This window comes from Boeremia exigua (genome assembly GCF_020726555.1).
Source record: "Boeremia exigua strain MPI-SDFR-AT-0100 chromosome Unknown C7974scaffold_17, whole genome shotgun sequence".
Classification (NCBI taxonomy): Eukaryota; Fungi; Ascomycota; class Dothideomycetes; order Pleosporales; family Didymellaceae; genus Boeremia; species Boeremia exigua.
This window is the reverse complement of record NW_025763534.1, coordinates 1-26154: the sequence shown is the minus strand read 5'-3', so window position 1 is coordinate 26154 and position 26154 is coordinate 1. Positions and strand designations below refer to the sequence as shown.

At 44.3% G+C, this 26154-nt stretch overlaps 7 protein-coding genes across 7 annotated transcripts; 3 read left to right on the top strand and 4 right to left on the bottom strand.

Moving 5' to 3' along the window:
• Positions 1 to 2596: 2596 nt before the first annotated feature.
• C7974DRAFT_407180 (putative L-PSP endoribonuclease family protein) lies at positions 2597 to 3183 on the bottom strand. The gene is made up of 2 exons (XM_046143209.1): positions 2989 to 3183; positions 2597 to 2925 (listed from the first exon to the last, which is right to left on the bottom strand). The coding sequence occupies exons 1-2, from the start codon at positions 3098 to 3100 to the stop codon at positions 2630 to 2632; spliced, it is 408 nt and encodes a 135-aa protein (XP_045990805.1). The 5' UTR covers positions 3101 to 3183; the 3' UTR covers positions 2597 to 2629.
• Positions 3184 to 3313: 130 nt separating this feature from the next.
• Positions 3314 to 5863, top strand: C7974DRAFT_92521 (putative C6 transcription factor). Its single transcript, XM_046147526.1, has 6 exons — positions 3314 to 3518; positions 3586 to 3964; positions 4025 to 4455; positions 4508 to 4717; positions 4780 to 4919; positions 4974 to 5863. The coding sequence occupies exons 1-6, from the start codon at positions 3453 to 3455 to the stop codon at positions 5806 to 5808; spliced, it is 2061 nt and encodes a 686-aa protein (XP_045990804.1). The 5' UTR covers positions 3314 to 3452; the 3' UTR covers positions 5809 to 5863.
• A 55-nt stretch (positions 5864 to 5918) lies between these two features.
• Positions 5919 to 7281, bottom strand: C7974DRAFT_476862 (chaperonin 10-like protein; the record flags this gene model as incomplete). The annotated part of the gene is made up of 2 exons (XM_046146700.1): positions 5919 to 6956; positions 7033 to 7281. 2 exons carry the CDS (start codon positions 7279 to 7281, stop codon positions 5919 to 5921), a joined length of 1287 nt encoding a protein of 428 aa, XP_045990803.1.
• Positions 7282 to 7598: 317 nt separating this feature from the next.
• C7974DRAFT_324217 (glycoside hydrolase superfamily) lies at positions 7599 to 10485 on the top strand (the record flags this gene model as incomplete). Its single annotated transcript, XM_046138948.1, has 5 exons — positions 7599 to 7733; positions 7785 to 7925; positions 7990 to 8170; positions 8226 to 9012; positions 9117 to 10485. The coding sequence occupies 5 exons, from the start codon at positions 7599 to 7601 to the stop codon at positions 10483 to 10485; spliced, it is 2613 nt and encodes an 870-aa protein (XP_045990802.1).
• Positions 10486 to 12401: 1916 nt separating this feature from the next.
• C7974DRAFT_324223 (uncharacterized protein) lies at positions 12402 to 13551 on the bottom strand (the record flags this gene model as incomplete). The annotated part of the gene is made up of 3 exons (XM_046138949.1): positions 12402 to 12901; positions 12959 to 13328; positions 13378 to 13551. 3 exons carry the CDS (start codon positions 13549 to 13551, stop codon positions 12402 to 12404), a joined length of 1044 nt encoding a protein of 347 aa, XP_045990801.1.
• A 2435-nt stretch (positions 13552 to 15986) lies between these two features.
• On the bottom strand, positions 15987 to 17218 carry C7974DRAFT_446141 (uncharacterized protein; the record flags this gene model as incomplete). The annotated part of the gene is made up of 4 exons (XM_046145581.1): positions 15987 to 16182; positions 16263 to 16272; positions 16306 to 16707; positions 16738 to 17218. The coding sequence occupies 4 exons, from the start codon at positions 17216 to 17218 to the stop codon at positions 15987 to 15989; spliced, it is 1089 nt and encodes a 362-aa protein (XP_045990800.1).
• A 2788-nt stretch (positions 17219 to 20006) lies between these two features.
• On the top strand, positions 20007 to 21629 carry C7974DRAFT_446135 (uncharacterized protein; the record flags this gene model as incomplete). The annotated part of the gene is made up of 3 exons (XM_046145580.1): positions 20007 to 20048; positions 20260 to 20692; positions 20742 to 21629. The coding sequence occupies 3 exons, from the start codon at positions 20007 to 20009 to the stop codon at positions 21518 to 21520; spliced, it is 1254 nt and encodes a 417-aa protein (XP_045990799.1). The 3' UTR covers positions 21521 to 21629.
• Between the last annotated feature and the right edge of the window lie 4525 nt (positions 21630 to 26154).

The window sequence follows — 26154 nt, the reverse complement described above, 5'->3', positions numbered from 1 at the left end:
TATAAGCACGCGTGCAGCAGAATATCTCTTTAAGCTAGTTATCTTTAGGGTAAAGCATAGCAAATAATAGAAGCTAGAGGTTCTAGATAAGCATTATAACTACCCCTAATTAATTAACCCTAGCACGCATAATATATATTATAAGCATATAATAGCATAAAAGGAAGTAATTAAATTAATAACCTATATAGGGGCGCAGCTAATACAGATCCTTGCTGCAATCTAAAGTAAAGATTATAACACATTAGTTACTACTACTAATATCTAAGGCAAGAGAAAGAAAATTAGAGAGAGGCATTTAGATAGAAGAAGTCTAATAGAGGCACTGCTAGATAATCTGTCTACAGTAGACTAGATCTTCGCTATTAAGAAGAATAATAATAATTGTATTTAAAACCTCTTCTTTGCCTATTAGAAGCAGGTTAAGCTGCTGCTAGCAAATTCTAATATACTATTAATAGATTGCATATATTAAACTAATAAGCATAAACTTCCTCTACTATATATACTAGGCTATACTAACCTATAGACATTCTTCTCTATAGGCTTCTACTTCCTTAGTAATAAAATATATACAGACTACTACTAGGTAATTATAAACTTCCTCCTTAAAATAGATATATAATAACTATATATGTTTATTAGCAACTAGGAAGAAGCATTAAAGATGTTAGCGCGCGCACTACTTCTAGGGGTTCCTTAACTCTTATGCGTGTGTTATATTAATAAGAACATTTAGATAAAAGCACAACAAATCTAGAGAGATGCTAATAGCATAATAAAAGAAGAGAAGCAGAGAATTGCTAAGCAGAGGGCTTTATTTATAAACTATTAAACTTAGGTATACTAAATATAAGTAAAGAGCACTCTAAAGCAGCTTTTCTAGTATACTTAGACTAATTAAAATAGCTTATCTATATAAAGAGACTAATAGACTTCTAATTTAAATAGAATAATCTACTTAAAGACTATAGTTACTAGCTAGAGCTTTATAGGTACCTATAAGAAAACTAATACCTAACACGCATAGAGTAGGTAGCTACCTAGACCTCCTATTACTAACACTATAATATAATTATAAGTTTACCTATTAAGGGAATATATAAGGTTCTAAAGAACTATCTTATAACTTTAATAGGTAACTTGCTTTATATTATTATAAGGATTAAATAGATAGTTAAGAGTTAATATAGCAAGTATGCATAGGAGATTGCGTCTTCTAAGTATAGAACTAAGTTTTAGTATAAGCTTAAGTCTATACCCTTCCTACCTCCTAGAATCTATAATATTCTTATACTACTAGCTATTAAGCATATTAGGCAATAAGACTTACTGCGCTAGAAAGAGCAATAACAGCATTATAGTAGGCATTCTTGTTTAGGCCTCTTTAAGAAAATAAATAGTCTCCTATACTACTATATACTATAAGAAGTAATAGCTGCTAGATCTATGCTATAATTAAACTATCTCTATAATAATTACTAGCGCTATTAACGCAAGTAAGGACCTTTAGTATTCTTGTCCCCTAGGCTATACTAGTCTATTCTAGAGCTACTTACTATGCAGACAAGAGGTGTGCTAAGGAGAAACAAAGCATCTACTTACTAAAATCCTTTAGCTTTTAAGCAGCGTGTGCTACCTTCTATACCTTGCTTCTAACCTTATTATTAATTCTAGGGTTAAATACTAGCTAAAGCTCTATAGCAAGTTAACACCTCTATTACTATTTTAATTCCTAACTCTACTTTAGTTGCAGATCCTATAACTACTTATATATCTATATTAATTCTAGTACCTACTCCTTTACCTTCTACTTTACCTTAGTTATCTCTGCCTATAGCTGTTGCTATATTAGTAACTATAGCTTTGCCCCCTATCTAGCAACCTCTAATACTAGAAAATTTCTTAGCTAATATTAAAGTTTAATAATCTTAACCTATTTTATATAGTTATAATAATATAATGTTAGCTACTACTTTTCTAATAGAAATAGGGCAGGAGGGGGATCCTACAGAGCTAGTAGAGGCACAGAATATAGCTCTTGCTTAGTAGGGGCTTTTAGCTTCCTACATACTAACTATAGCATAGAACTATTATTTTAGAGACATAGAAGCTTTCTATACTGAAAGATTTGCATAGGTTAATACTTAAGATGCAAGTATTAAGCCTAAGGATATATCTACACAGCAGCCTAAACGTGCTGCAGCAGTAGCAGCTCTAGAAGCCTAGAAAAACCTTGGTCCGCAAAAGAGACAACGGTGTTAGTAGACAACTTACGTATAGCCTCCCTTTATACCTACCTGCTTCCTAGACAAATATAAAACTGTAATCTATCTAACGCTAGTGGTGATTTGGCTAGCGCGGGGGACAAATCTCAAAGGGGGGACAAATCTCCAAAACGGGGGGACAAATCACGCCAGCCCACAACAAAATATCTCGCACGCACAAGGTGCGCACAGTCTTTAGCAATCTCCGGGCGGGAATCAGCAACTACGCAGATGTGCTCTCTTGTATCTTCCTGATTCACGGCAGAGTAATGACTTCTGCAATTGTGCCTCCATAAAGCAATCAGACACAGAGTTCTTAAGTGATCAATCACTAATGCATTCAATCCGTAGCTAGAATCCTTTTATTTTGGGTCGTGTGCCACGACCTCAATCTCCACGCGCATGTCGTCCTCACCCAACCGTGTGACGCCAACGCAAGTCCAGATAGGCTCGTGGTCTGGCATCCACTTCCTGAAGTTCCGCACCATAGCTGCTAGTGCCTCGTTGTTGATAGGAACATGGTATGAGTTCACTCGGAATACTTGTGACCAACCCTTTCCGCCAGCATCCTTCAAGTTGCGCTCTACGTTCTCGAAAGCCAGGTCGATCTGTGCGTTGATTTCGGTAGGGAAAACTTCGCTCTGGGGGTCCCACCCACCTGCACGTTGTTACAATCAGCGTTGTGTTGATGTGATTGTCAAAGAAGGTCACCAGAGCTTACCTTGGCCAGCGCACTCAATGCGGTCTCCGATACGTACTGCCTGGCTGTACTTGAAGTTCTTCTTTGCCGTTCCGCCTTTTCCAGGGTATGCGTAGTATTGAAGGTGTGACATGGTGCCTGACCTGACGTGTTTGATTACAGAAAATCTTGTGGATGACTGGATTTAAACCGGTTGCACCGAGTGGTCTTTATCTATGGCTGAGAGTCGGAATCCAAATTCCTTTGCTAGATGCGCGATTTCGGACGTCAACGTCATGGCGCCAATCATAGTGCGGGGTTACGAGCATAAAGCTGCGCAGGCTCCACCTGCCGGCAGTCGCCGACTAACGCTGCTCCATCTTCAACAGCAACAAGCACCTGCCTAGACACACGACATCCTTATCGACATCTCTGCATCCTGATCACGACACGCAGTGCATCGAAGCCGTGTCCAAGACACGACACATTCGACCAGAGCTCGCATCATGGAGCAACAGCGTCGTAAATATGTATCAAAGGCATGCCAACAATGTCGCCAACGACGTGCGAAGGTTCGTGCTCGCACTGTGGGATGTGACGTCTACCTACCTGCATGGCTGACTTAATTGTGTTGTTTAGTGCGACGGTATACAGCCGATGTGTTCGCCATGTCATGCCCGTTCTGATAGCTGCCAGTACAGTGCCTCTGCTGATCACCGCAAGCCTGCTCCAAAGGCCTATGTGCAACTTCTGCGTACCCGCATCGAGCTGTTGGAGCAGGCGCTGCGGTCTAACTGCATTGATGTTGATGAAGCTGTGGCAAAATCTGCTGTTGACTTGGGCTCCGCTCGTTATCCTACAGCTAGTCCTCATGGCAGCGGCACAGACACTCCCAATTTCGAGCAACTTTGCGCCGTTTACGAGGGTGCGTTGTCTCTGGACGAATCTCTGACTTTCGACCAAGATGGCGAGGTACGATACTTTGGTCCCACCAGTGGACGCCTAGAGTTCCTACCAGGTAAGAGCAGCGTCGACTACCGCCGTCTGCTCTCTGGATGCGTTCCTGACAAATGTACAGTCAATGAAGCAGATGGACAACATGCATCTCCGATAAGTGCAATAGACGATCAGGCGTCTGTGAGATCAAGGACTTATCAAAATCAGTTCCTGCTTGAATTGGAGCATGACCATGTGGATGAAAATCTGCAACGTCATCTCATAGACCTTTACTTCACCTGGCAGAATCCTTGGACCCCCATCGTTGATGAGGATCTATTCCGGCAAAGCGAACCGGTGCATGGTCGCTACTCTAGTCCACTACTTCTCAATTGCATATTGGCAGCTGGATCTCGATTTTCGGACAGGACCGAGGTCCGCTCAGATCCTCAAGATCTTACATCAGCTGGACGGTTCTTCTTAGAGAAGGCAGAAATTCTGTTGCATTATGACCTCAAGTGGCCTAGATTAACGACCATCCAGGCACTCTCAATTTTGGTCGGTGTATATGTTGTATGTGAAGATTCCATCAATCATGCGGATCTGATTAACCATGTCTCTGTAGGGTATTGGTGCCGAGTCTGCTGCATGGTTGCATCAAGGTATGGCTATACGTATTGCCTTCGACTTGGGCCTTAATTTTGATGCGACGTCCCTCCCTGGGTCCCACCTGATATCCAGTGAAGAAGCGGAATTACGGCGCCGCATGTACTGGGTTTTGTACTGCGACGACAAGCTACACGCCCTGTACACTGGTCGTGTGTGTACCATGATGGTAAGTCAACCCTCTTCGCCTCAGCGTTCTTGCTGCTTTATTGCTAAATTTGCGATCCTTAGGACACACAAGCAGCCGTGAAGCTTCCGAGTCGACGGCAATCGCCGCAAGTAAGTGACAACGGTGGTAGAGAAGTGCAGCTGAAACTCCACTGCGCACTGATTGGGCTAAGTCAAGTACTAGAGAAGATGATCCTTGGTTTGTATGTGATTTGACCCAATGATGATCAGCTGGCCCATGGCTAACGGATGCCAAGCTACGTACCAAAACCTCAGTATCGCGGTATGCAACGAGAAGCTTTCTTCGATTCCTGTCTTCTCGAAATCCAGAATTGGGCGTACGACCTTCCTCCTGATCTCAGACTAGAGACATCTAAAGAGAAGAATACCGTGCCTCAGGTATACACACTACATATGGTGTACCACACGACCCTCATTCTGCTAGGCAACGCATTGTTATCCGTCAAATCCGGGACTGCAGTTGGACTGTCCCATCCGATCTGTCAAAAAGCTCTCGACACTTGCCACGAAGCGGCACGCAATGTGTCCATTGTGGCCAAGAAGTTCAGAGACGTCTTTGGCAGCTTCAGGAGAAGCCCAGTATCGGCCACTCACTGCTTACATTCAGCCGCTCTTGTTTTCATCCAGATTGAGAAAGCAAAGAGTTCCCATCCTAATATACGAGCAGTGAGTGAATCTGCAAATCTCTGTCTTAATGCTCTTGCGGAGCTCTCCTTTGCGTGGAACCCAGCCGAGCGAATTCGTCTGAATCTTTGTTATCTACGGTCACGACAGGGCACTGCGCTTCGCAGACCAGCCACGCAAATCTCAATGGGCGATCGAGACACTCGTCCGTCCTTAGGGATGCCTGGTATTCCTACGGCTACGGGCACCGATGGTAGCACGGAAGCCCAGTCATGTGACCACGAGGCTTTCAATGTTTCCAGGCCGCGCCTTGAACACGAGGATGCGTTATTGCCAATTGCGAATGACGCTCAGTGTCAACCGAACCTCGGATTTGATGCGGATCTGTTCAGCGATGGCCTTATGGATCCATCGTTCTTTATGGATGTGGACCTTAATCTCACGTAATATGCGATTTAGGATTGGCAACCGCAAGCTCATGTGAAAATGAGTGTGTATCGACGAGAGACCTGGGTGATTCGAACACAAAGATGCATATGCTACTAAGGTCGCAGATGTCAAGGCTGAGTGAGGCAGTCCTCCATAGCTACTACCAACTTGCCCACGAAAGCATCTCGGGTCATCTCAGTAATGGCTCCTGGTAACTCCCGAAGCGCTACTTTCGTGATAATCGGCTTGATGCGTTTATCTCTGATGTACTGCATCACTTGGTAGCTCTCGTCCCGTCCACCCATCATAACGCCCTTGATGCAGATCTGTCGTTCGACGAGCTCAGCAATTCGGACGCTCAACATAGTTGTAGAGCTTAATACACTGTATTGGTTAGCTCTGAATGAGACACGAGCTCCGTAGGATGAAACCCACCTGAGGCATGCGACGGTTCCCCCATCGCGAACAAGATTAGCCCAACGATAAGGCTCGTCTGAACTAACAGCCATGATTATCGCATCAGGCCGCTTCGGCTCGACGCAACCACCACGGAGATCTGTACAGGCCTTATTGACTTTGACTGCAAAACTGGCATCATCATTGGGACCCTCGGGTGCAGCGACGAAGGCATCGAACAGCTCGTCCGCTACAGACCCCGCCAAAGCTTCTACTTTTTTAGCACGATCCACCCCAATCACTAGAGCACCGAAGACTTTTCTGGCTATCATGCCCGCAAGATGCCCGATTGCACCTGCAACCCCAAAGATGAGCACGACGTCGTTCTGGCGAACGTTCGATTCGCGCAACGCTTTCAAAGCTGCAGCTCCCGAGCAAAGAGCTGCGGTGTATAAGGCAGGATCGAGCGACATATCAGAATCGAGGCCTGTGGCATCCAACGGCATAAACGAGGTCCATGGCGCTGTAACATACTCCTGAAATGTCCCATCGTGATGCTTTGGAAAGTTCCTCTGGTTTATGCAAGCGTCAGGGATGCTACGCAGGCAAGCCCAACATTTGTGGCATATACCGGCGACATAGCGAGCGGCTACGACCCGGCCGAGCAGTGAGTTATCGTAACTAGCGACAACGTGACCAATGCCTTCGTGGCCTGCGATATGGTTGTGTTTGGCAAAGCCGGGTAACGGTCCTTTTGAGAACGAGAGATCCTGCCCGCCGTGACATGTTAGCATTGCCCAGAAGTTACCGAAGAGGCAGATCCTGTAAATACAAGTTGGGGCGTACGCTGCGACAGACGCCAGTCCAAGCGATCTTGACGACTACTTCGCTGGGCGCTGGAAAACGGACTGGAATCGTGGAATAATGCACGTTCAGCTCCGGGCCAACTACTGGAGTTATGACGGCTTGTTGTATGTGGGGAAGGTCGGCGGAAGGCAAAGTGAACAACGTTGCATCAGGAATTGACTCTCGACTTAAAGCATCGGTCTTGTGAGAGGCTGATGGTGCAGCCGGTGCAGTGGTACACAGATCCATTGCGATGTCGCAACGACCGTAGTTCTAAAGCTAGGAGTGAAAGCGAAGGCGCCAGTCGATGGGAATTCTATCAAAGCATTGTAAAGCGCACATCGTGTATTAAAATGCTGTTCTCCAAGCCGTGCTCCTGAATAGCGGGGGAATACAAATTCCGCGAGATAGAACGCCATTTCACCCGCCTAGTTAATTCACACGCGGGGCGGAATTTGGATTCCGTATGTGGGACCCCACCGGCTTCTCCGACTCGATCTACAAAACCAGGTCCATGTCTGCTGGAAATCTCCCGGACATGAACGCGCGAGTTAGTCACGTCCATTATGTCGACCTCGGCCGAAGACTATCTCGAACAATTGGCGGCTCAGCTAACGCTTCCTGAGCAAGCTGCACTCGTCGCAGGCAAGTCACAGTGGCGCACTGCTGACATCTCCAGGCTCGGTATACCCAGTCTCAAGGTATTATGTACGACTAATTAAGAAAGGATCGCATGCTGACAACTGATCAAGGTTTCGGATGGACCCTCCGGGGCGAGGGGCGAGATTTTCGGAGAAAATGTTCCTGCTGCATTTCTGCCCAGTGGTGTCAGTATGGGTGCGACTTGGGACGTAGACTTGATGTATGAGATGGGGAAATTGCTAGGAAATGAGGTAACGCTCCTTCTATATCAAGTGGATTTGTGTGCGCAGAGTCGGAAAGTGCTGATCTGAGTAGTGCAAAACCAAGTCGGCTTCAGTGAGCCTGGCACCTACAATGTGTATCCACCGACATCCTTTAGGCGGACGAAACTTTGAAAGTTATTCTGAGGACCCGTTCCTTACGGGTAAGTTAGCTGCTGCCCACGTCCGTGGAATACAGTCTCAAGGTGTAGGGGCTACCCCGAAGCATTACGTTGGTGAGTATCTCATCCCGACAAGGCATCTCAATCAGTAACCTGATCTTTGAACTAGCCAACGACCAAGAAACCAAGAGATTTCATGTCAATGCAATCATACCTGACAGGGTCCTGCGAGAAATCTATCTTGCACCTTTTCAGGCTGTCGTCCGAGAAGCAGACCCGTGGTGCATGATGTCAGCATATAATAAGATCAACGGACATCACGCTGATATGTCAAAACAACTTCTGCACGACATTGCTCGCACCGAATGGGGTTGGAAGGGAGTCTTCATGAGCGACTGGGGAGGCACTAACTCGTGCATCGATTCTGTCAATGCCGGACTGGATCTTGAAATGCCAGGCCCTCCTCTACAACGCACACCCGAAGCCATGGCAAACTACATTGCAACTGGGAAAATCGACCGTGGAAAGCTCCACGAATCCGCCAAACGTATGCTTCACTTACTGCAACGTTCCGGGCGTTTTGAGGATGCGAACGATGACCCAGAATATTGTGACGACACACCTGAAAAGCGGGAGAAGCTACGGCGTGCCGCCGCTTCGGGGATCGTTTTACTCAAGAACGAGAGCAAAAGTCTGCCATTACGGATTGAAAACCTCGGAAACGTTGCAGTCGTCGGACCCAACGCTGAGCGCGTGGTAGCTGGTGGCGGGGGTAGTTCATACATCAAAGCACCATACTGGACATCCGTCCTCACATCAATCAAAGAGAGGTTGAACAAAACATCCGCCAATGTTCATTTCCACGTTGGCGCTAGAACGAATCGCTATCTTCCCACCATGCCATTGCAACAGACGAGATCAGGAGCCACAGGAAAGCCTGGAGCCTCTATTGAATGGTACAATCAGCACAGCTTTGCAAAAAGCTCTTATGTAGCTTCTAGCCAATGGTCAGTAGCAGAACTTCGCCGAATCAAGCTTGGTCTGACTGACTTATCTACAGCGAAGACCTGTACTTTGTATCTTTCAACGACGCTCCGAAAGCTATAGATCCTGCTGAAAGTTTCGCTTTCGTCCTGCGCACAGTCCTTACCCCAAAAACGTCGGGAGACCACCGAGTGTCCTTAGCGAGTATCGGACCAGCGAAAATGTACATCAATGGTGAGCTCGTACTAGAGCAATCTGGTGCATTTGCGGAGAAAGGCAGTATGTTTTTCACGTACGGCTCTGAGGAGAGGATTGGGACGCACAACTTTGTAGAAAGCTGCGATTACGACGTCGTTGTCGAATGCCTCTCCCACGATCGCCATCTCCAGCAAGAGCTCAACGGCCGTCTGGATCCTATGGAAACCAACTTTCAAGGTGTACGCCTCGGATACGAAGAGTTGGACAACTCTAATCTTCCAGCGGACGCCGCTAAAATGGCTTCTGACAATGGCTGTGATACTGCAATCGTTGTTGTTGGTAGAGACAAAGAATGGGAGACTGAAGGTCAAGATATCCCGATTTTTGAGTTGCCAGGCGAACAGACCCGGCTCATAACACTCATGCGTTCCGTATGCAAGAACGTCGTTGTTCTAGTTCAGGCCGGTACCCCAGTACAGATGCTGCCCTGGCTTGACCAAGTCGATGCCGTACTCTACTGCTGGTACCAAGGCCAGGAGCTGGGCAACGCGGCGGCTGATGTCGTATTCGGAGATTTTAACCCATCCGGCAGACTCCCTGTCACTTTCCCGCGACGCATCGAAGACTGCCCCGCATATTCAAGCTTTCCGGGAGAACAACTCAGCAGCTACTACTCCGAAGGTCTGCATGTTGGTTATCGATGGTGGGATCTACTAGGTACACAACCGCTATTTCCTATTGGATTCGGTCTCTCTTACTCATCCTTCGATATCGAGGATACCACACTAAGTGACAGTGTCTTTCCGCAGGACGGAAAGCCTCTGGTCCTGTCTGCTACTGTCCGGAATGTATCAAAAGATGCTGATTTGGCTTCTCGCGAAACGGTTATCGTTTGGTTCTGGCAGACCTCTAAGACTCGCCTTGAAAGACCGCCTAAGCAGATTTGTGGTTTTGCGAAGACGCCACCACTGGGTCCTGGTCAGACATGCAAGATCAATGTCTATATCGATGCATATGGACTCGGAATCTGGGATGTAGAACGGAATGCATGGTCAATTGATAGCGGCTCGCAGTTTGAGGTTGCGATCAGCACGAGTAAGCTGGGAGTGCGAAGTGTCGGCAGATTCGAGGTAGAAGAGGAGATTTGTTTCGTGCACAAACTGGGAGACACTCATACACGCCAAGATAGCGAAGAGCTCTCCACGAACCCAGAATTACAGCACACAGGCAGTAGAGCGGTTATCTAGATGACCTGCCAAAGCATAGGTAGATAGTGGTTGATGTAAAACGACGGGGTTTTCGGGGGACAGATGGTTCCTCTTCGTAAAGAATACAGTACTGTGCGGTAATCGGCCACCCGATGCGCACAGTCACCCGATGTGCACCCTACCACATTTCATCTCGTTTTTGAATCTACTATTGCTCAACACTACAATGCCTTTACAAGAAGTCCTTGCACAGATAGATAGAATGAAACCAGGAGCAAAGCTTTCATACCAAACTCTTGCCAAAAAACATGGTTGCTGTTGCTCGACTTTAACGCGTCGCCACCGAGGTCAGGTGATACCCCACCAACAAGAGGCATTGCAGCGACGCCTACTCCGCCCACGCGATGAGGTAGAGGCTATAGAATACATTAGAGCGCTTAAAAATAGGCACCTGATGCCTAAAAGGCAAAAGATGATTGATTTACTTACGCCTCTGTTACAGCTGGGAGCCTTCTGAGAGGTGCATCACCCGCTTCCTCAACCGTCACGCCGATCTACTCCTTAACGCGTGGAGCACGCCTATGGAAGCTACTCGTTACCACGCCGAATCTGGTAAGATGTTCCAACTATACTTCGAGCTGCTACATCGCAAAGTAGCTGAGTACGACGTACTGTTTGAGGATTCCTTCAATGCGGATGAGAAGGGCTTCGCGATTGAGATTACAGTGAGGAGTAAACGAATCTTGACAAGACACTATACCACCAAAAGCAGTTTAAGCAGAGTCTCCACGATGGTAACCGCGAGTGGGTGACCCTCATAGCGACGATATGCGCCGATGGATCAGTACTACCGCCTTGCACCATCTATCCAGCAGCTGGTAGAGCCGTTCAAGTCAGCTGGGTGGCTTCAATCGACCCTAAGGAACACGATATCTTCTGCATTACCTCACGTACTGGTTGGACGAACGACGATTTAGGCATTACGCGGCTCAAACAGGTATTTTAGCGGTATACTGCACCGAAATCTCGAAGGAGGTGGCGCCTACTCATCCTAGGCGGTCACGGTAGCCATAAAACGAGAGTCTTCATCGACTACTGTGGCGCTCATAAGATCATATTGATGATTTATCCACCTCACTCAACCCACACATTGCAGCCGTTGGATGTGGTTTGCTTTGTCTTGGCGGGATGAGCGTTATGTGCAGCAAGCTAGCAACACTTACAGTACCAGTCGTGGTTTTTCGACTTCGTCCGAACTCGGTACATCGGATCATGTCGTTGCCAGAGGAACTGAAGATTAGTCGGGGGACCCGCATCTCCTCCTGTCAACCTGTTCGATGGACCCGACAGCGCCGGCCCGCTGGGATCCGATGCGGACAATGATACACTTAGGATGACTGCTCTCGAACAGAACGCGCGATCCAATGACCCGTGAGCTGGTATCACACTGCAGACGAACAGCGAAATGGAGAGCGAGCAGGAATATGAAGTGAAAGTGATATTGGAGAAGGAGAGGTACGGGCGCCGGTGGAGATACTGGGTCAAGTGGAAGGGACATTTCGTAGGAGAGAGTACCTGGGAACCGCTCAAGAATTTGGAAAATTGCACTCAGAAGCTGAAAAAATTTGAGCAAAGACAATAGCTTCAGGCAGTGACAGATGCTGATAGGAACACGAAATTATATGTCTGCAGCCATGGACTTGAAAAAGTCAGAAAGATTTCGCCGTAAATATATCTACGCCACGCCATATCCAATGTCTGTCATCCGTTGGTGGTTGTAGCTGCCAAGTTTTGGAATTGTGTTGAGCTCCGGGACAACGCACTGTAACTCCCTAGTGTTGCCCCTGAAACGTGCGAGAGGCATAGTTTGGGAAAAGGCCACAGAGGTTCTCTCGAGCCCAGCCGTTGACATTGCATCATATTATACAGACATCGAGTGCTCAGAATGCCGTCAATCAAGCAGCGTGCGATGCATCGCCAGCTCCAGATTGGTTTACCAAGCTGTATGCAGAACTTACAGACGTTAAAACCACATGATCAGCCACGACACCAACCCTCCCTCCTGTCCCATATCCACTATCATCTCGTTGCTTGCTAAACCTCCATGAATTCAAGGCGTTGATAGACCTCGGCGTCGTCAGACTGCGCTGCTTCAAGATTCCTAACCTCTTCAACTCATTCTCTACCGGACCCTTCAGACATGCAAGCGAGCACACGATAATGCCTACAATCTGTTCCAATATGGTCAACATGACCGGTCTAATTGACGCTTGCATCACGTCGCCTTTTCCGAGGCTGCTGTATGTGGTCATCTTGATGCATGCGACTGCAGTGGCGAGAAGGCCGAGAGACATCAAGACGCAAACGAGAACTCTCTCGGTCGTGCTGCGGTGAAGGGCTCGTATGAGGTGTATTGGCATAAGTGAGAGGGTAAGGTCCATAACTATGTACATCGCTGACAATATCTATCAGTGACGGTTTTAGAAATACATCTGAGCATAGTTCGTCTTACCGGCAAGTGCCCACTTGTAGTTTGTGATTGGCGTTCTATCCCAGCATTTGATGTCCGGAATCGTTTCCCAGTTGGCGCTCATCGGCGTACACTGTCCGAACAGGATGACCATGTAAGAGGAAGATGTTACAACTTGCAATCCAATGATGAAATACAGCATGTTGCGCCACAGTAAACCAGCGCCGAAGCGCAGCAATGAGCAAGCAACTGCTACACGGATAAGGCAGAGGGCGATGGTCCAGAGTAATTGCATCGCGAAAAGGAGCTGAAGAGTCTTTCGGAGGGCTTCTGGTGTGAACGTGTAGCTTGGTTTACCCCAGCCGTACGTGAATGCTGTGATCACGAGTGCTGTGTCGGTTAAGGAAAATACCTGGATATACCATCAGCACGTACACGTGTAGGAAAGATTTCAAACGCACCTCAGCAGCGACGATGAGCCAGTCGTCAAGGTACACTTTCGCTATCCTCCTCATACGCGTGTAAACACGTACGACGACCAGTGCTAGCGCAATAAAACTAAGCGTGCATACTGGTATAAGGTAGAGGACAGCATTACTTGAAGAGTACGCTGGAATACGGACGGCATCAGCCATGTTAGAGTCATGCAAACGCGATGCTCAAGCATGCCGCTGCCGAAGGGAATCGTTCAATCAACGAACCTGTGAAGGAGGAGACAGATATCCAGGCAGCTAGATCTGACTACATGGCACGATACAAGTATCACCCTATGAGCAGATCAACTCTTGGTCTCGCGAACTTCTTAGCGTGCAGCATGTCATTCCGGACCGCACGAGAATCCATGCAGGGTCGAGCAAAGAGAGATAAATGCACCGAATTGGCACCGGTAGGATTCGTTGCGCGTACTGCTGCAGGACGCAGCTGAGCTTTCCAACGCTAGGGGCAAATTAGCGACTTGGCAGTACCTCAGGAATCATAGAAAAGTGAGCTGACCAAGTGGACATGTCTCTAATATGTTAAAATAGTACTTTATTATGGGTTGCTGGGCAAGGGAAAGGTGACTTGGATTTAGACGGGTAGGTCTAATTAAGGTCAGTGTCTCATAGAGAAGCAGATGCTAGCGGCCTGTCACTATAACGTTGTTCACTGCGGGGCAGCGTGTTCGACGCCCGAGCTTTAGCGTTGGTCAGCTCAAGTGTATCCTCGCACAGGTTCGAGTTGTGATTTGCACGCTCGAGCATCCGATGAGCATCCGACACGATCCGCTCATCCCCCGGGAAGCTAGTGAGTAGCGTTAGGCAAAACCGTCCTGGCAGGTAGTGGAATCGGGCTTTGAAATACTGAATAAGCCTCATGACTAATACCGAAAAAAATTGAGCACATACTGGTCAGTGACGTTGGATCGTTGTCATTAATACCTTGGCGGTCAGCAGCTTGCATTAACTCCTGCCGCTACTGTAACCTGTTGCGGATCGAGTCTGGCCGATGACTGTACTGAACCTTTGTATACCTAATGCACAGATTCGACCAATGCAAAGAGGAATAGATCAGCATCGAATGAGCACCAAAATCGTGACCTTGCCTGTGCTGTCAAACAGGGTGTCCATCCCTATTGAGTTGTTCGCAAGCGCAGGGCGCCGGCGAAAACTGCGTCCTTCTAAGCTGAGATGTGCATATTGTCTAGGTGATTAAGACGCTACGAAATGTCTTGGTATAAACTAGCGCATGCACAGGACAGACGTTGTCATCTTCGAAATTAGACGGAAAGCCCTTTTAGGTGTTGCACCCACGGCCGTCTGAAGAAGGTTATTGTATGCAACGGCTACTCGACGACTACTCACTCGACCACGATGGAATTGTGCTGTTAGTAAGGAGTTGTGTCTGCTGTGAACTAGACTGTCTCTTCCCCCAAAGTGGCTGCCACTGACTTCGTACGGTATTCTCTGCGCCAAGTCGCACATGAAAGCCACACGGATGTGGGCCAGTTTCGCTCTCCTTTCATCTCCGCTGTCAAGCATGAGCTGCGTTACCTGAGCACGCACACTTTGGAGATCGGTGTGTACAGAACTCAAAGTCTGTGTGTTCCGGGAAAAATGCGCGCATGCAACCTGCTGACTGCACGTGCTTCGATCTCGTACGGTGGCGAGTGCAGGCAAACCAGGTCAAAGGTAGACAGCCCCTAAATTTATTTAGCGCAAATGCAGATGCGGGCACCCGTAACTCAAACCCAGTTTTTAAACATTTTTTTTGCGCGCGGAGATGGGTGTTCATTGAGCTGTCCTTTACCCCTCTAACACTATGATAGCGATGGCGTATGATATGTCGGGCATTGAAGCGTTTCGAGCACTCGTTCAACAACAGAAGTGGAGATAGAAGAAATCTTCGGTACCAGATTGACTAACCCATACCACATTCTATTTCTTACTCTCAGATAGTAAGTGCTGATGACAACATCGCAGAAAAGAGCGTGATGATGTTGATGGGAGTTGGAGAATTGGATAATTTACAATTTACTATCTATGTGACTCTCTACATGCACAAATAGCATAGATCGAGAAGATCTGTTGGAACATTCGAAGGTTCGTGCGTTTGTAGAGAGTCTCATAAAACAAAGTAGAAATGCTGTGCTGCTGCAGAACTGACGCAAGTAGTACACGTAATCAAACCAGGACCTGAGCCAAGGCCAAACCGATACCCGAACTAGGAAGGAGCTCGTTTTTTGGCCGATCACCGAACGCACGAGGCACCCAACATGATCGGGCTTCACAACGCCCATACTAAATAGTATTGCGACAACAAAATAACAGCATTTTACGATAATCTGAATAGATGAAGCTAGCAAACTGCATATAATTGACCTATCCCGAACTTTTTTTTGTGTTCTCCTGTTGTTGTAGGTCTGTGCGTTATCCGTGAAAGTTGTTCTTTCCACCCGGTCAAATGATCCTCCTGACCTGCTCTGGAATTGCTTCTCCCCAACGATTGATGATCTCTATAGATATAAGATCGCATTCCTTGTCCCATTGCTTCTCACACTCCTTCTCATTACAACTTGGAGTGAAATCCTTCGTCACGTGCCGCCGAATCCAAGGCCAGGCATGCTCGGATGCGTTGACCTCAGGCGAGTGATCTGGCCACCACAACCGATGGATCTTCTCCACGATAAGTAGATCACGAGAAATTCGAGCCTTTTGAGCAGGAGCTCCATCTTGTTGTAGTATACATTGAAGTCCTTGTTTTTTAAGCAATTTGATCCATGGGATGACCTTCTTTAGTGCACCTTCACGGTGTTGGTAACCGTCGACTTCTCCACGCGCACGGTCCCCACGGCTATAGTCCATCTTACTTGGAACATACTGCTTTTTTCGAGTATTATAGCGCTGGTTAACGTCCAACGTCTCCTTCTCCAATGTTACTCAAGGCCTGGCGTGCGTAGATTTGTAGCTTGTTATCGCGGGTCTTCTGATCGGCATTGAGCTCCCGAATATGACCCTCAGCAGCGAGCTTCTCCTCTGCAGTTTCAGTAGAATAGACGTGACAAGGCCCCTTCAATCCATGCCTAAAACAGCTGTAGGACTGCAGGCAATAGTATGATCGATTCCGGTCATGTTTGACGTCTTCGTTGTACTTCTCTCCTCCACGGAACCAAATACGCATCATCCCCCTCTGCTCACCCACACGAGCTGGAGTCTCATCCGAGAAGACTACTATCCTAAAGTCAAAGCCCTGGTTGTCATATTCCTTATATTTATCGGGGTTGTGGGCAAGGGCCCATTTGTAACGTTCCTTCTCTTGTTCAGGGGTCAGCGAAGGTCTCCAACCTGGAGCTCGGCGAGCATACTCAATTTCATACATGACGTTTTCAAACGTTGTTATACTCATTTCGGGTACGACGTCTTCAAAATCTCCATCTGCAATAGGCTGCCAGCTCTTCTTCTCACGTGCCTCGCGTGAGCTTGTTGCCAGTTGAACGATCTTCTCCTTCTCTTGACGTGTCAACAGTGAGCTCCTTCCTCGACCCAGGTCGTTCTTGTATAGAATTTCGTCCCATAAAGCAACAGTATGGTCATTTGCCTTTGCCTCTACGCGTTTCAGAAGCTCTGATAAGGTGCCCTGTGAGCGTCCTATCGTGCGGGCGAGTTGACGTTGGGATGAGTAGTCTCCTCGCATTGCCGTGAGGGCACCCACAGCGAACGGGCGCGCAACCACACTGAACTCGGTTCGATTAGTCTTAGGAGCTCGGATCACATTATTTGACTTGAATTTGGACTTTTTGCGACGCGCAATTGACTCTGCAGGCATTGTGGTGGTTCTAATGGTGGGTGTAAGTAGGTGTGTAGGCACGTTTGGTGGGAGACGATCGCGCACGGGCTCACTGATCGGCCAGAAAAAACGAGGGTAGGGGTCGCTTGACCTGGCGATTGATAGTTTTGCACGCCAACTCACTGCTGTTCAAGTCAAAGCAATCGGACCAAGTACATCGGTCCCTCAGAGCACCTTTATGTTGATTGAGCGAGCCAAGGTACTCGACGGCGCAAATTATTGTGCTGCATTGAACCCAATTTGACCTCATCCCCTGCACATTCAATATTCTTCTTGTCTGATATAGCTTGCTAGTGGACCACAGAACTCAACAGACTAGTAAGAAAGCGACAGCTTTGTTGCAGCACTGCCGTAACATACACTATGAAGGAGGATCAAACGACGTTTTCGATCAAACTCTTGCTATCTATCCACATCTGTTGCGTGTGCGCTTGTCTATCTTTACAGCTTATATGTTCGACATTGAACGCCCTCACTCCTTTCCTGCGCTGACTGCGTACCAGTCAAGTTGCTTTTTCCATGGACTACTATGCCCTGGATATGTTGCGCACATGCAGCTAGAATGCAATGCCCGTTCATTGTCCTTATGTAGCTCAGAAGGCTCAACATCTTTACAGACATCCGGCTCTGCATATTCTGTCATTCCAACCGAAGACTTAGACGCAAGCTTGCAATTTATTCGAATAGCCTCCATCAATTCAAATGATATCTGATGCCGGTCTAATAGACGCCCAGATTTCAGTTCCCAACTTCTTTTGTTGGTTCGGCGGAGCTCATGGCCTGCTACTGATGTAGGGTTCGGGCATGACTCGGACGTGCTTGCAGCAACAGAGCCACTTATCCATCTTATCAGTGGTAGAACGAATGGAACCGATGCTGGGCAACGTCAGTAATAGCATAGTGAGGTAGTGAGCTTTCACTAATAAGCGCGCACGCACCGCAGATAATTCCAGCGCTGCATTCAACTGCCCCCCACACCGGAACCATTAAAGCGACGAAAGTGAAATCGCCTTCACCATTAAAGTGCACGATGTTCCTTAGCCTGATAAGTGAGCATGCAAGTGCCAACAAACCCATAGAATGAGCTAAGACTAAAGCAACTGCAAAATGTAAGTACCGCATCTGCGACACATCTAGTTTGTTGGCTTACCCTTCTTTTTCCAGGTTATATGAAGCTTCAGTATGGTGGGAAGTGGAAGCACAAAGATTACAAAATCCACAAGCGTATTCACAGAGGACGTGACGAGGTTCATGCCCATCATATTCCAGCATCCTGCAGTCTCTTAGCCATGCAACGAGAGCATGCAACAGTCTCAGTAACGACATTTAGGGAACTCTTCAGGATTCCATGCCCATGCATTGGAATGCACTGGAATACGGCAGCCTGGACAGTGCGTTAGTGGGAGCTGCTTTACATGGACAGCGACAGGTTTAACAGCAGCAAGACTTACGAATACCGTGAACAGTGTGAAAACGAAGATAAAGATGCCAACCACGAGAACGACCTGTCTTTGTATCCCAGGTAGGGCAAGCTGGTGAAAATGGACGACCATGCTCGTCTTGACCAACCTACAGGGCTTCGTCAGCATCGCAAAAGATCTGGTCATCGCTGAGGGGTACTTGCCCAATTAGCGCCTGATAACATGTGTTCTACGCTAGTCCTATTTTCATACTCTTAATAAGCATTGTTGGACGAGCGCGCGAGTATTCAATGTGCTTCCCCATTCCTGTATGGATCTGGAAGTGAATCAAGATGCATGAGGCTATGTCGACCAAGACTGCTATAATGATCAAGCTCTCCGGCAATGTCGTTCGTCGGGCGCGAAGGAGATACCACCAACTGAATAATCTAGAGATATGTCAGAGTAGCAATTGCAGTGGCGACAAAGGATTCGCACCCTAGTATAACCATAAAGACTGCGGCGGCAAGGAACGAGAATGTGATTCTATAAAGCATAGGGCCCCTGTTCTCCTCCATGTATCCGGGGTCTACGTATTTGATCATCCTTTGTACGAGACCTGCTCTTCCACAAAATGTTGCCGCCGAGTGTGTTACTTTCGATCAAGTAAGGTGAAAAGCGATCGATAGGTATGAAGTCACGCCTGCCATCGGTCAACCTTCTGAAATTGCACAATTCTAGGATCTCCTGTATGCATGAGGACTTTGCCCCTGAATGTGGGGTACAAGAGGCTTTCGAGGGTTTGGCGCATGTAAGTCGGCGAAATATGAAGGAACTACCCTTGTAGCAACACCAGGGGCGGTCAATAGTGACAGCTTTCTATTAGTGCTGTAGCGCTAGAATGCGCTCCGATAAGCCCGTTCCGTGCGTACGTTGAGCAATGGATGCACTTGTGCCCTTTTAGCGCAGTGTCCTAAAAATAGACTAGCTGCTGCTCTCGCATAGTGCACGTGTACAATCTCCGCCTCAATATTATTGTGGTCATGAGATACCTCGTGTCTGATATAGTCTCAGTTTATAGCCCCTTGAATCTGAGTTGTTAAAATGTGAATTGAGTAAAATATCTGCCAAGGCATACAGCGAACTGATGCTATCTCGTGTCGCATATACATGCCGATACCGACTGCGCAAGGTGGGTTACCTTTGATCACAGCTGTTTTATGCATAAGATGGCACATAACAGCTGTTGGTACTCTTGGCCGATTACGCAATCTAGAGTGAAAATTCAGCAGCAATTACCAGCACCCAGGATGACGCAATCCTCCAAGTGCGTCTGGGCAGGATTTCCGGAGTGAATCTAATATCCCATGCCTGCTTCCCTTTCAGGGCTTGTTTATCTCCAGGGGCAGGTGAGTGGAGGGCGGGTAAGCAGGCTGCATGTTGTATAGATGCAGACCCTATCAAAAGGCTCCATGGTGACGTACCTTCCATCTGAAATCTCCGCCCAAGACCCAGACAAACAATGACATGCAAAGAATATCGGAGCCTTGATGACTGAAAAAATTATAAAGGACTTTTCATGAGACGCTGTGAGATATAACGCGAATTATAAGTCTTTAGAATTATTTATTACAAGAGGTGGGTGATATCCTTCTTGCTCTTTACAGCCACTTGTCGTTCTTCCCGCAAATGGCTCTCAACGCGACAATGCGCGCTGTCCTCTGGGCAGGCATTCCCTTCCAGATGAACGTTACGGATATTCCTGTTCCGACCATTCAAAGCCCCAGCGACACAATCGTTAAGATCACCACGGCAGGCATTTGCGGCACCGACCTCCATGTGTATCATGGTGTATATGGTAGCGCCGAAGTACCATACACCATAGGTCACGAAGGCGTTGGGGTGATTGTCGAAGTTGGCAGTGCTGTTTCCAACTTTCAAGTGGGTGACAGAGTGATTATCCCAGACAGTGTTGATAACAAGGGCCTTTTGGATGTAACCCGGGTATCATACGGCTTAGGCAGCGATTATGGTGATGCGGGTGGTCTTCAAGGTAAAGTTTCCAATCAGAAGTTGTCGACTTTTCTAATATTGACTTTTAGCCGAATACGCCAGGGTTCCATACTCAGATTCCAACCTCATGGCAATTCCAGCAACCAATGGTACAAACACTGCTGAATATGATAACGATTATCTCCTTGTAGGAGATATATGGGGCACCGCTTGGGGTGCTATTGACTATTCTGGTCTCCAGCCAGGCGACTCTGTAGCAGTGTTTGGTGCTGGACCCGTGGGACTTCTTGCTGCATACAGCGCCCTCCTCCGCGGAGCATCCCGAGTTTACTCCGTGGACCATGTTCCTGAGAGACTCTCTATCGCCAAATCCATCGGAGCAATCCCGATAAACTTCAATGGTTCAGACCCTGTCCAACAGATCCTAGAGGAAGAACCAAATGGTGTAATGCGCAGTCTCGACTGCATTGGTTATGAGGCAGTCGACATTCATGGGCAGCCGCGTGAGAAGGAAGTTATCCGAAACATGGTTGCTGTCACAGCTGCGGGCGGCGGTTTGGGGCAGATTGGAATCTTTGGGGCGGCGACTAACTCGACTGGAACACCTCTCGCAGACACCTTGTCACACACTATCGAATTTCCTATGGCCGACTTCTTCAGCAAGTCTCTCAGCATGAGGAGTGGGCCAGTCGCACTTGAGCCACTTGCCCCTGGTCTTATTCAGCTGATATCGAGTGGTCGTGCACGCCCGAGCTTCATTGTCAGCTCCACGATCGGCATCGAGGAGGCGCCCGAATACTTCGCTCGCTTTGACGACCATCTGGAGACTAAGGTGGTAATACGATTCCCGGATCCAATTCTCAAGTAAGCCACTAAGTGCTGTCTAGTCTCCTCTTATTTCGACTTTAGAGGAGCTCCTATTTGGGATCTGTTAAAAGGACTACGCTATATAACTGCTTAGCAGGCATAATTAAAACATCTTACTACTTTAGAGCTTAGATTAGATGCTTATATATATTTAGAAAACAATACACTTATATATTACTAGATAATATACTCTATAAAATAAGCTGCTTAAGAAAGCTGTTTACTCTTACTAAGTCTCTACTAAACAATCCTCTTCTACTAATACTCTCTTAACAACACTACTTAAACACGTTAGAAAAACTATTAGATAATATACTCTATAGGCAAGCGCCTTACTTTTACTAAGCCCCTACTATACTACCCTTTATACTTTAATGCCTCCTTAACAATATAAGTTAAATAAGCTAAAGAAATTATATCTATAGCTTATGCTTTAGGCTCCTATATAAGTCGCGAATCCCTCTCTACAATGCGCTATATTAATCTAGAGTTATCTAGCAATTAGAAGTATATTAGGCGTACTAACAGTCTAGCAATATTTATTACCTTTATATATAGATATTAAATTTTTTTTTAATAAGCAATTCTTCTATTATCCTTAAATATAGGTTTGCTTAAGCTTCCCTTAATAAAAGTATTCTAAACTGCTTTTAGGACTGCGTATATAGAGAGAGCTTTATTATAACTATATAAATTATAGTATTAGAGTATTTTATATTATTAAGCATACTATATAAGTTAGGTATAGTTGCGCATTGTTAGCGCTAAAAAGTTATAACCTAGTAAACTCCTATATTAGCTAGCTAGAACAGGCTTCTATAATAGAGAGCAGCAATATAATATATAGGGTAATCTCTGTTATAGGAACGCTAGATAGTTAGATAGCTGCCCTACCTGCTTTAAGGCCTCGATCTAGGTGTTTCTAAACAGTCTAGGTAACTCTAGCTATTTTCTCCTGCTCCTTATATTAGATTCTAGCTTTATATCTCTATAGTTCTGCTTGCCTATCTCTACTTCTTCCTTCTTTCCCTAGTCTTAGTAGTGTCTAGTCTTATCTCTCTGCAACTGCGCTTAGCAACAGTCCTTGCAGAGCGTTGCAATAGGGGATCTAGCCTCTTTATCTCCTATTAATTTATCTAGCTTAATAAAGATCTTAAAGAATAGGAATTTCTGCGCTTATTTAAAGAATAAGATCTAAAAGGGTAATAATTAGAATAATAGGAAATATAGGTACGCAGCTTATAAACTCTTATAGTCCCCCCTAGCTCTAATTTGCTAATATTATTAGTAGTTGCTATTATTTCTATACTACTATTGCTATTATTTATAGATAAGTTTTATAGGTGCTGCGTTATAGTCGATAGCATAACCTACTAGTTATAATTTTTTAACTTAAGTTTTTTAATTTTGTTATAACCTACTAGTAACACTTATAGTATAACCTACTAGTAATACTTATAGCATAACCTACTAGAACTAATATTTTAACTTAAGACTTTAATTACTACCCTAACCTACTAGTTATACCTATAGCATAACCTACTAGAATACCTACTATTATAACCTACTAGGACGCCTTATAGTATAACCTACTAGAACTAACCTATCTAACTTATAGTCTATTAACCTTATATTATAACCTACTAGGACTGCTTATATTATAACCTACTAGGACCTCTTAACCTAGAAAGGCCTTTAAGGAATTTACTACTACTTACTTTCTATCTCTTCTACTTCTCTTATCCCCTTCTATAGGTACTCTTTTTAGAAGCTACCTTATAAATAGGAAAAGAGGTATCCTATTTTTAACTAAGCTAGTAGTAGGCTTATACTTAGTAGCTTATAACTATAAGGCTACTTAACTACTTATATAACCTAGCTAGATAACTAAGTTATCTATAAAGGATTTAATCCTATATACTATATAATTATAATATACTAGCTAGTAACCCTAATTTTAATAAGGCTACTAATGCTAATCTAGTAAGGTTCTAGGCTAAAGGCCTATTTATATCTAACTAGTATAGGTAGAAATTACTCTATTCTAGTATAGATTCTAACTTAGAGGCGTTTAGCTATAATCTAGTAGATAGTAGCTTTATAGCAATGCCTAGTTAGATAGCTATAAAAACTAATTATCTAAAACTATAGTTCCTTTTATACTAAGTAGTATTACTATTAGGGTAAGGTTATTAGTAGGGTAAAACTAACCTATCTTATAATAGTCTAAACCTAGCTTATATTTTCTATTAGTAGGTAAACAATCTAATACTTACTAAATTCTACTTTAGTATAATAGAAAGAGCTAATATTAAAGGATTAAAAAGTAATATTACTATAAATACTTAGCTACTATAAGCTAGTTATCCCTATAGTAACTTTTCTAGCACCTTTAGCCTTAAATTTTAAGAGACTAAAGAATTAATAGGCTATACTTTTATAGTTTATATTTATACTAAAAATTAAAATTAAGAGGACTTTTACCTTTTTACTCTACTAAAGATTTCTATTCTTTATAAGTCTCTCTTAAGATACCTATGTTATAGTTTAATAGATATACTACCCTAGCTAAACTCTCTACTTAATAATATCTTTAACCTAGATTAGCCTATAAAGGACCTTAATACTAGAAGTTAGACTATAAGGTCTAGCTCTACTTTATTAAATAAGTAAAAAAATAATAAGAGTAGTAGTATTTTACTAGCACTAAAGCTCCTACCTATTCTATACTCTCTATATCTTTTTATAATATTAAACTAGAGTTAAGCTTAATAGGGTCTTCTTTCCTTACTAATTTAGCTAAGCCTATTCCCTTAGCTATAGTTTTGCTAGATAGTAGATATAAATAGTAGAAATCTTATTAATCTATTTATATATATTACTAATTAAATAATAAGGTATTTAGCTACCTTAAGAGAGTTATAATTACTCCTACTATTTACCTATACTTAGTTAAATCTCTTTACTTTAATATTTAGAGTACTAGGTAGAAATTATATTATATTAATACTACTTTCTAGCTATTATAATGCTATATTTTAATTAGATAGTTAGATTCCTCTTATCTATACTAGTTCTAAGTTAGTTATTAAGTATATACTAGATAGCTAAAGCCTACTAAGGGTGCTAGCATCCTAGTGCTAAAAGGTGCCTACCTTATAGCTAGTACTCTTCTATACTAAAAGCATCTCCCTAAGGCCTAATATTCCTAACCCTTAGAGCTAATCCTTTTTCTAAAGTTAAAGATCTATTTTACTAACTTCTCTTATCTATATTATTCTATTAACTAGAGGCTTTTTACTTTAGAGACCTACTATAGTTATAAGTATAACCTAGTATAAAAACTGTTTCTTTATATAGATTTTTAAGGCTTATTAGGAGCGTACTAAATACTATAAAAGTATAGCGCTCTTCTAGCTATTAAACCCTAGCTCTAGATAAACTAATTTTAAGGTAATAGACTATTAAGAAGAAAAGAGAACTCTTCTTAGAGCTCCTACTAAGGTCTCTACTCTTAGTTATATTACTATAGAGAATCTATATCTAGGTGCTAGAATATTAACTAGCTTCTCTTTTAAGAGTAGGGCATAAGCACCTATATTAAAACAGAGTTTCTTTTCCTCTTAGGATTAACTAACCTATATCTAACTACTATTTACATAGAACCTTTCTCTACTTTAGTTCTTAAAGTTCTTATTTAAGTATTTACTACTACTACTAAGATCTATACTAGAGGCTGTTTAACCTAGGGTTACCCCTAAGGCTTTATTATAGACCTCTATACCTACCTACTTACTAGGGCTTAAATCTTGCCCTAGTAGTAGGGTATAGGTAATATACTTAAGTACTATCTATTTTTAGGGCTAGTTTATTTAGTAGGTAAGTTATTATATACTCCTTAGTAGATTCTAACTTCTATAGCTACTATCCTACTATCTAGATAAACTAATACCTTTTATAGTATCTAATAAGCATATATTCTAGTACCTTAACCTTATATTTAGTTTATTCTATATTACTAGTTCTACTTACTAAAAATAGCCTACTAGTAATAATATATTTAGCTATCTATATTTAATTAAGTAATAAGGACTTCTTATATATTTAAAGTTTAAGAATAGGTAAAGGTTATTTTAACCTCTAGGCCTCTAATTATTTGCTTTACCTTATAAAACTAAAAACATTACTACTATCCTAAGGGAAACTTTAGTAGGAACTAGCTACTAGATAGTTTAATTAGTCTTTTACCTCTATATCTAAATTTAATAATTAATTTATATATTAGAACTACTATAAGCTTCTACTAGAGTTTCCTCTAGCTTTACCCTATTTAAGTATAGTTTACTATCTTTTAAGTTCTAATAGCTATACTCTTACTTAAATCTATCTAAAGATATTAAGATTAGTTAATAGTATACTTTAAAAAGTTCCTACCTTTATTTACTTTTATTATATACTTAGGCTTAATACCTAAACACTTATATAGATATTAGACTCCTTAGTCTATATTTAAAGATAGGCTACTTATAGCTTTTATACTAGCATCCTAGTAGATATATTAACCTTAGTCTAGGCTAGTTATATTATATCTCCCCTATAAGTTCTCCCTAAGAGGAGGTATATAATAGAGACTTT